Source organism: Dipodomys spectabilis, unplaced genomic scaffold (assembly GCF_019054845.1).
Source record: "Dipodomys spectabilis isolate Male_0828 unplaced genomic scaffold, ASM1905484v1 ptg000215l, whole genome shotgun sequence".
Taxonomy (NCBI): Eukaryota; Metazoa; Chordata; class Mammalia; order Rodentia; family Heteromyidae; genus Dipodomys; species Dipodomys spectabilis.
Window position 1 is genome coordinate 8,634,856 of NW_024870892.1, and position 10,594 is coordinate 8,645,449.

Here is a 10,594-nt window from a genome sequence, read left to right on the forward strand (position 1 = left end):
CTTAGAAAAGATGGAACAAAGTACCTCAGCCAGGCCAGGTGCCAGTGGCTTACCCTTGTAATCCTCTCATCATGGTTCAAAGCCAACCCAGGCAGGAAAGTCCATGATTCTTACTTTGAATTGACTGCCCCCCAAAACAAAAGTGGGACTGTGGCTCCAGTGATAGAGCAATTGCCTTGAGAAAAAGCTCAGTGATAGTGCCCATGCCCAGAGTTCAAACCCCAAGACTGGCACCAAAAAAACAACTGGCTCTGTAGCTCAGAAGGCTAAATTCTGAGGATTGTGGTTTGCAGGAAAATCCTTGAGACTTACCTCTAATTAACCACCAAAACAGCTGGAAATGGAGCTGTGGCTCAAGTGGTAGGGTGCTAGCATTGAGTAAAAGAGCTCAGAGACAACACCCAGGTCCTAAGCGCAGGAATAGTGCATGTGTGCACATGTACATGCAAGCATGCGTGTGCTTGAAGAGGAGCTTTACAAAGAGGGCATCTGATTATAGAGCATAAAGGCACTCAGCAGCAGCATTTACTTGTTTGGGAATGGAGTTGGCATTCTAGTGACAAATTGCCACACATCCTTCAGAATGCCTGAATCATACTTTGTGACAATACTTAGCATTGGGTTAACGTAGAACAACTGGAGATTCTGTGTGATTTAAGGGGCTATAAATGGGTACAATTTCACAAACACTGTTTAGCATACTACTAAAGTTATCCATTACAGTTGCTTCTTACATAACAACTCTAAAAATGTGGCTTCAAACAACAATGTGTAGTGTTTGGGTCATTGGGAGTGCTCTGCTGGTCTCTTTGGAATTTGTTTTGATTATCCATGGGGCTCTCAGGGCCAGAGCAGTTACATGTGCTGGCCAGGAAGTAGAGTGGATGTCTGAACTCCTGGCTTTTTTTCTTCTCCCTTTTATTCCATCTAGGCCCCCAGCCTATAGTGTTACTAACTTAAGTTGGTTCTTACCTAGTTAATCCTCTCTAAATCCCCTCACAAACACTTCCAGAGGTGTGCTTTACTAATCAGCCAGGCACTTCCCAGTCCAAATTATCTGTCAAGATCAGCTATCACAAGTTCCTCATTTGTTCTGGGAGACCTGTTGGGCTCAAATGTGAAGCTAAGCCAGGGCTGGAAATGCCTCCTGGAGCGGAATAGTTTTTCTCTGTCCTTGAGGAAGTGGTCCCAGATTGCCAGGTTATTGTTCACTGCGTGTTTTGCCTTCAGGAGGTTTGTAGTCATTATCTGTCAAAAGTACCTCATCCTGAAAGGATAAGTACCTCAAACCTACTAAGGTGTATTGCATGAAATTCTCAGGTAATGTCAGAAATCATTGGATGCAATGTATTGGTTCTGACCTGTCCAGAAGGTTGGCATGTGGGAAATGTATTGTGGCTTCCATGAGCAGTAGAACAGTACCATTCCAAACAGACATAGAGAGTCTTGTACTTGCTCATGTCTTCCTTGCTGATGGCTCATACATACTCTACCACTTGAGCTGGTAAGAGGTCTCAGCCTCCTGAGGATTACAGGCATGAACTACTAGAATCCAGCTCCACAGATGGTTCTTGCTTGGGACAGGGAGGAAAAGTTGCCTACATGCTTCATCCAGTATTCAGGGGGCTTTGTAAACAGGTAGCTGTGAAGCCACTTGAGAACCACACCTGCATGTGCTTCCTTTAAAATAGTAGCAAATAGCTGGGTGGTGGTGGCTCACACTGTGATCCTAGCTATTCAGGAGAATGAGATCTGAGGATTGTGGTTCAGAGCCAGCCCAGGCAGTAAAGTCCATGAGACACTTACCTCCCGTTCACCACCAGAAAACCAGAAGTGGAGTTGTGGCTGAAGTGGTAGAGTACTAGCCTTAAGCAGAAATGCTCAGGGATAGCATCAGGCCCTGAGTTTAAGCCCCATGACGGGGTTGGGAGAATGACAAAAATAGTAGCAAATGAAAGAAATGGGCATTCTTTTCCTTCTCTCTTGTAGAGAGTCCTTTTATCTACCTTAAAAGTAGTTTAAGGCCAGGCGCCGGTGGCTCGCGTCTGTAATCCTAGCTACTCAGGTGGCTGAGATCTAAGGATTGCAGTTCAAAGCCAGCCAAGGCAGGAAAGTCCGAGAGACTCTTAGCTCCAATAAACCACTAGAAAACTGGAAGTGGCACTGTGGCTCAAGTGGTAGACTACTCACTTGAGCTGAAGGACCTCAGGGACAGTGCCTAGGCCCAGAGTTCAAGCCCCATGACTGACCAAAAAAGAAAAAAAAGTAGTTTGATTTAAATGGTATAATGATGGAAATGTTAGTTCAATGATGGAATTTCTTACTTCAATTCTTTTTAGGAGCAGACATTAAAGACAAATTAAAGTGTTATGACTTTGATGTACATACAATGAAGACACTGAAAAACATTATTTCACCTCCGTGGGATTTCAGAGAATTTGAAGTAGAAAAACAGACTACAGAAGAAACAGGACTTGCACCACTGGAAAACTCCAGGAAAACTCCAGATTCCAGACCTTCCTTGGAAGAAACCTTTGAAATTGAAATGAATGAAAGTGACATGATGTTAGAGACATCTATGTCAGATCATAGCACGTGACCCAGGTACTAGTCCCGGGCTTTCACGTGCTGTGTCAGTTTTTCCTCATGTCCTTGCCACATCCCAAGGATTTCCTGCTTTTTAACGTGAATCCAAACTATATCTCCACATTTAGGACCAGGGGCCTTGCCTTAAGAGACAGGATCTACAGCAGGTGTGTTCTGATTTTTGGTTATATGTAGCTGAATAAAGAGGTAAACTGTCCATTATGTCTTTTTCTCTCCTAACCTGTATCTATTTTGGAATAATTTTGGATTTATAGAAAACATGCCTTGTTTCTCCATTAATATCTTTTGTTATAGTGATAAGTTGTTATGGCTAAGAGATTGACATTGGTATGTTGCTAACAAAACTCCATTTTTCCCCCAGATCCTTTTTTTTTTTGTCTCACTTGATTTTTTTATTATACTTTTTTTGGTACTTTTTCTTATGCTTCCTTGCACATTTTTAGGTTTTTCTTGATGGTTACCTTGTAGGGTATAACACCTTAACCTAAGTCAATTTAGTTTCAGTATTGTAAAAACTTTCTGCTGCTATTCAGATCCCTGCTATTCAGATCCCTGCCTCTACCTTTAACATGTCATGATCAAAGAGGACTTCCTGTGTGTACATTGTTTGCCCTTAACAATTATAATTGCTGTCTTATCACTTGCCTTTTAAGTCTTACAGGAAAATAGTACAGCCGGGCACCAGTGGCTCATGCCTATAATCCTACCTACCCAGGAGGCAGAGAGATCTGAGGATCGAGGTTTGAAGCCAGCCTATCTCCAATTCATCACAGAAAAAGCTGGAAGTGGCACTGTGGATCAAGGGGTAGAATGCTGGCCTTGAGCAAAAATGAGCTAAGGGACCGCATCCAAGCCTAGAGTTTGAGCTGCAGGGTTCACCGTCCACCCTCACTCCCCCTCCCCCAAAAAAGAGTACAAACCAAAAGCATACTTGTTTTCAAATTTACCTGCACAGTTACCTTTACCATTGTCCTCATATGACTCTGAATTTCTGCCTAGTAACCTTGTGTTTTATGTGAAGGAGTTGCTTTCGCATTATTTCTTTCCCTCCCCTTTTCAGTGCTGGAAATGGAGCCCAGGATCTCCCACATGGGGCAGGCACTGCAAATGAGCTGACCTCTTACCACCACCCCAGTAGTATTTCTTATTCTTGCAGAATAGGACACCTTCTTCTCTTTATCTGAGAATGGCTAATTTTGTTTTCATTCATGGTTAATTTCACTGAATATAGAATTCTCACCTGATTTTTTTTTTTTTCTTTTTATCAGCCGCTTAAATGACAGCCAGCTCTGGCCTGGCCTCCATGGCATCTGAAAAGTCAGCGCCAAATTACTGAGGATCCTTTCACACGTGAGCTGTTGCTTCTCTTATTTTAAGGTTCCTGATTTGTCTTTTGAAAATTTAAGTAACATTATTCAGTGTGGACCTTTTTTTTTTGCAGAGCCTCATACTAGTAGGCAAGCACCTCTACCTCTTGATCCTATGCCCCTGATCAATTTTTTTGTCTTAATTTTTCAGATAAGTTCTCACGTATTTGCTTGGGACCAGCTTTAGACCTAGACCTAGGGTTTCTGCATACTTGGGAACACAGGCACAAACTACCACATCTAGCTGAGATGGTATCCCACTTTTTTTTTTTGAGCTGCCTTCAGACTTCTTGATAGCTGCCTCCTTACCACAGGTGTAAGCCATCACACCTGGAAATCAGTGTGGAACTCTTCGTCTTGTTTACCCTGCTTGCAGTTGGGATTCTTGAATGTCTTTATTATATTTGGGTAGTTTTCAGCCATTATTTCTTTACATATTTTTTTCTGCCTTATCTTTCTCTTGAGATCAGTGCATTGTATATGTTGGTAAGTTTAAGGGTGTCACATGGATCTGTTTTATTTTTCCTCATTTCTACTTCTCACACTGAGTAACTTCAGTTGTCTTCATGTTTGTGGGTTCTGTTTTGTCTTCTCATTCTGCTGCTGAACTCCTCCTGTGGTTTTTATGCTTTTTAGTTCCAGAACTTGTGATGGATGAAGAGAACATAGGAACTGAAAATGAAAAGCAATTTCTATTTATATCCCACTCTTCTGGTGCCCTGAATTGTCTATGGTTTCCATGGTTTCCATAGTTTCCATGTGTATATGCCAGTTCTGGGCTTGAACTTAGGGCCTGGTCACTGTTTCTGAGCTTTTGTGCTCAAGGGTATCACTCTTACATTTGAGCCACAGCTCTACATTTGGCTTTTTGGGGTGGTTAATTGGAGATAAGAGTCTCACTGACTTTTCTAGCCTGGGATGGCTTTGAACCACAATCTTCAGATCTCTGCCATCTTAGTAGCTAGGATTACAGGCAAGAGCCACAGACTCGGGGCTTCATATCCTTATAAGTATACCTAAACTTGTAATTACAATTTCTGGCTTTCCTCAGTAATATTTTGTGTCAATTGTGTGTGTGTGTGTGTGTGTGTGTGTGTGTGTGTGTGTGTATGTGTATGTGCCAGCCATATTTCTCAGTTTGTAAGCTTTGTAGTTTTGAGATAGTCATTTTGAATATTTTATTGTAATAACTGGATACCAAATCCCCTCCTTAGGGATTTCTGCTTTTGTTATTTGTGAAGAGCTACAGTCACCCAATTAATTTCCAGATTGTTTTTGCAAAATCCATATTCTTTATGTATTTACTGAATTGCTGTTATATTATCTCTGACCAGCCTATGACCTGCCAGCTTACCTTAAATGTCTGTATCTTAAAAAAAAATGTGTGTGTGTGTGACTCAATATCCTCACAGCTATTGCTGGAAAAACCACCATTGCTTGGGGGGTTACAATTAAGTCCTGCATGTGCGATGGTCCCTTGGAACCAGTAGGGCAGGACATGGTTTCAGTTTGCTTTCTTGTTGCTGTGACAAATTACCAGAGAAAACTTGAGGGAGAAATTTTGTTTTGGTCAGTCATGGGGCTTGAACTCAGGGCCTGTATACTGTCCCTGAGCTCTTTTGCTCAAGGCTGGTACTCTGCCACTTTGAGCCACAGCTCCACTTCCGGTTTTAGAGTGGTTTAATTGGAGATAAGAGTTTCATAGGGAATTTTCTGCCTGGTCTGGCTTTGAACTGTGACCTCAGCTCTAGCCTCCTGAGCAGCTAGGATTACAGATGTGAGCCACTAGTGCCTGGCTGAGAAATTACTTCTTTTGGCTGTTTTAATGGTTTCAGTCCATTATGGCAAGGAGGGCTTGGTGGAGCATATGATGCAATGCCAGGATGCAGAGAATAAGGGTCTTGGGACCAGGCACAACCTTCAAAGGTATATTTCTAGTGACCTACTTTTCATCTCCTAAATTACCTATCTCCCCCAATGAAGGTCATTGGGTAGACCTACATTTCATAGTCAGACCATAACATGCATGGTCGGTACCAGTTGGGCAGGTATCGTGCTCACCACAGCTGCACCATCACTAGAGCTGTAGAACCACATCTGTCCAACAAAATTACAAAAGCAGGTGGTTTTGGGGGGGAAAGGAAGGGTGTTTAATTTTTAAGTTAGAAAATGCCATTTGGAATCAATCTGAGGCATTATTGAGCAATAAGCAGATTTCAAGTGGCTAAAACAAAGTTTAAACCAAAATATTTCTAGTACAAGTCCAGAAGTACCAGAAAATACTGTATAAGTACTTGGATAATATAGTTGTAGTAGTGTAACTTTAAAGTACATGTTCTTTACTGTCTGTAGTCCACATACAATTGCAGGTCTACAAACCAACCACATACTGACAGTTCCTTAAAAGAATACTTTTGAGTTTAACCAACCACATCTGTTATGCAGGAGGGTCCCTCACCTCTTCAGCTCAAGGCAAGCACTCTACCACTTGAGCCACAGCACCACTTCTGGTTTTCAGATGGTTAATTGGAAATGAGTCTCTCACCGACTTTTCTGCTCAGGCTGGCTTTGAACCGTGATCCTTAGATCTCAGCCTCCTGAATAGCTAGGATTATAGGCGTGGGCCGCTGGCACTCAGCTTCAAACAAGGTTTTTTTTGTAGTGTTTTTCACTGTGCTGTTATTTGTACAACTCTTCATAGTGTACTGGACCATTATCAGTAGCTGCTTCATTGATCATTCTCACCTCTTCTTGTGAACTATTAACACGTGATGAAGTGCAGAGCCACTAATAGTACTATTGCTACTGCTTTATCAAACACAGAGTGCTTCAATTTCTTCACTTTATTTCATTTTCTGCCATCATTGTTGAAGATTGTCTTTTATTTATTTTAGTGGCTTTTTTGGATCACAGACATCATACATGCTTTTATTTAGAGTAATCAAATAATTACACTAAAAAAAATGTTAATAGTTAAGATGAACTTATTCTATATTGTCTGCCTGAGCAATTTTCTTCATTGAGCACCTGTTATTACAGGCTTTATCACAAGCATGTTTTTAGCTATCTAATCTAGCTCAAGGGTAGAACCACTTAGGTGCTGTTTTCACCCTAACATTTTGTGTGCTTTACTGCTTTAGGTTAAAATTCTGTGCTTACGTAATACAAACCATTTGGAACAGGCTGGGTAGTAAGTGGGAAAGTAGGTCATCTATATTACACAGGATTTTTTTCTTTTTTTTGTGTGCCGGTTGTAGGGTGTGAACTCTGGGCCTAGGCACTGTCCCTCAGCTCTTTAGCTCAAGGCTAGTGTTCTATCACTTGAGCCACAGTGCCACTTCGGCTTTTTCTGTTTATGTGGTGCTGAGGAATCAAACCAAGGGCCTCATGCACGTAAGGCAAGCACTCTACCACTGAGCCACCTTCCCAGTCCTATGTTAACAGTTTTTATGTGAAGTCATAAGCATTATTAGGAGCATTTGCTGAATCTTGAAATTAAAGTTTTAAGGAATTATCATCTGAATTCTAAAATTTTATGTTTAATGGTGTGTATGTGTGTGTGTTTGCCAGCCAGTCCTGGGGCTTGAACTCAGGGCCTGGCACTGTCCCTGAGTTTCTTTTGCTTAAGGTTAGCACTACCTACCAGTTGAGTCACAGCACCACTTGCAGGTTTTTCTGTTTATGTGAGGAATTGAACCTGGGGCTTCATGCCACGCTACCACTAAAGCCACATTCCCAGTCCCCTAAAATTCATTTGTATGAAATCACTTTTCAGAACTGTTCCTTGCAGTAATCTGAAGAACTACAAATATCTTAAAACATTGCCTATTGGGGTAGCTAACTAGGCATTTTTCTGGTTTACCTCAACAAGAAATATGCATCCTATCATGCCCTTGAGCTGAGGGTGGAGGTGGTCCCAAACGAGAGACAGAACAACTTGGTTTCCAAAAGGAGAGCAGGAGATACTAGGTGACATACCTTCACAGTGGTGTGGCTAATAAAGACTGGGGACGCTATTCTTCTCTCCATTTGGTAATTTGGGAATATCTTGGCTGATTATTTAATAAAGGAATCTTTTGTTGCAAAAATGTTTCAGTGGATGTGAGATAAAGGTATCAGAATTCCACTTCCCAATCTAGAAACATTGGAACTAAAAAAATCCTGCTTCAGATTGTTCAACTTAAGTAATGGTTGGAAACTGGAAAGAGAAGGTATGCACCGTATGTACAAAAGGTGTGTACGTGTCCCATGTCTAAACACTGCTAAAACATTCCATTAAATCTAGCTTATGTTTTTATCAGGCTCAACTGCCCTTATCTCTGTCCTCGATCATGTATTAGATTTTATCTGGCAACTCCATTTTCTTTTCAAATAGATAATAAGCAATCAGAGCTTTTGTACATATGTTTTGTTTTTATCAGGCTCAACTGCCCTTATCTCTGTCCTCGATCATGTATTAGATTTTATCTGGCAACTCCATTTTCTTTTCAAATAGATAATAAGCAATCAGAGCTTTTGTACATAACTGATCACTCTGAAGTAGTGAGCTCATATAAACTGGATATTTCTACTAGCTTCCTAACAATAACTGGACACCTTTCTGAGATTTTAGAGAATCTGCTGTTGGGTCATTTGAGAATTGGCTTTGATTCTTTCAGCTCATTTAAAATGTCACATTTCAACTGCAAGGATGAACACTGATGGAGCTATCAAGCCTGGATTTCCAGATTATGAGTCTCTTAAGGCCTCAGTTATTTCTAGTTTCTTTTGTGCTTAAGAGCTCATAGGAGCTGAGTGTTGGTGGCTCAAGCCTGTAAACTTAGCCACTTAGAAGGCTGAGATATGAGGACTGCAGTTTGAAGCCAGTACAGGCAGGAAATCCAAGACACTACTATTTTCCAGTTAACAAAAAAAAAAAAACAGGCTGAGATGGTCACCGATGGCTCATTTCCTATAATTTTAGCTACTCAGGAGGCTGAGATCTGAGGATGGTGGTTTGAAGCTAGCTAGGGCAGGAAAGTGGGAGATACTATCTCCATTTAATGACAGAAGTGGAGCTGTGGCTGAAGTGGGTACAAAAGCTCAAGGCCAGAGCCCGGGACCTGAGTTCAGGCTCCAGGACCAGCAGGAGAAATTTTGTGCCAATACTGGCATGAAAAGAATCCTGGGAGAATGTGGATAAAGTGAGGAAAATAGGAAAGGGGGCATTATAGACAAACATTGCACAAAAACAGGTCTGAAGGCCAATGGAATAGACTAGAAGACGCAGAAATAGTCATCTGCTACTTGATAAGGGAGCAAAAAACATATTTGAGAAAAGAGCCTCTTGAGTAATTGTTGGGAAAACTGGATGTCCATTTGTAGAAAACTAAAATTGGGTCTCTGTTACCATGTACAGAAAACTCAAAAGTGGATTAGAGACTTCAACATTAGACCTAAAACTTTGAAAGTACTACGAGATGGAGTAGGAAAAACAGAACTTAAAAGCATAAGCAGAAACTGTTTTTGAAAAGAGTTCCAGGGGCACAGCAAATAGGAGAGACTCGGCAAATGGAATTACTTCAAGCTAAAAAGTTTCTGCATAGCAAAGGATGTAGTTACTAATCTAAAAAGATAGCCAACAGACTGGGGGAAGATCTTTACCAACTACATATCCAACAAGAGCATTATATCCAAATTATACAAGGAACTCAGGAAATTAACCCTCTCCAGAATTAATAACACAACTGATAAATGGGCAAAGAAACTAAATAAAAACTCAGAAGAAAAAGAACAGCCAATAAAACACATGAGGAAATGGTCAACAATCCATAGCCATAAAGGAAACATCATCATCTTGCTCTAGTAAGATTTGCCAGCATCAAGAATTGGATCACAAATACTTGCAGGGATGTGGGAGGGATGCGGAGGGGGGCTGGGGCTACCGCATTGTTGGTGAGAATGTGAACTTCTACAACCACTCTGGAAGGCAGTTTGGAGACTCCTCAAAAAACAAACGGAATTACCCTATGATCCAGCCATACCATTCTTAGGCATTTACCTAGAATATTACAAGTCAGGATGTGGGCTAAAAGGAACCCTATTGTACTCTTGGTGAAAATATAACAGTACAACCACTCTGGAAGGTGGTTTGGAGATTGATCAGAAAAGTAATAAAAAAAAAAAAAACTACCCTATGGTGGGGCACTGGTAGCTCACGCCTATAACCCTAGCCACTAAGGAGGCTGAGATCTGAGGATCATGGTTCAAAGCCAGCTTGGGCAGGAAAGTCCCGGTGACTTTCATCTCCAATTACCCACCTGAGAACTGGAAGTGGCACTATGGCTCAAGTGGTAGAGCACTCCCCTTGAGCTGAAGAGCTGAGGGACAGCGCCCAGGCCCAGAGTTCAAGCCCCATGACCGAGAGAAAACCAAAAACTACCCTATGATCCAGTCATACCATACTCTCGGGCATTACAAGTTAGGATATGGCAAAGACACTTGCATGTCCATGTTCATTGCTGCAGTATTCACAACAGCTGAGCTATGAAAACAGCCTAGATGTCCTACAGTAGATGAGTGGATCGAGAAAACATGGAACATATCCTTATGCGTTTTATCCATTGGGAAAATGGATGGAC

At 41.4% G+C, this 10,594-nt stretch overlaps 1 protein-coding gene across 1 annotated transcript in view; it reads left to right on the forward strand.

Moving 5' to 3' along the window:
* Positions 1 to 3,341, forward strand: part of Cdc16 (cell division cycle 16) — a 29,934-nt gene extending 26,593 nt beyond the window's left edge. Inside the window, exon 18 of the mRNA XM_042697181.1 lies at positions 2,340 to 3,341. Coding sequence (XP_042553115.1) covers positions 2,340 to 2,599 — 260 coding nt within the window. The 3' untranslated portion in view covers positions 2,600 to 3,341. The remainder of the gene's footprint in view (positions 1 to 2,339) is intronic.
* Positions 3,342 to 10,594: the final 7,253 nt, after the last annotated feature.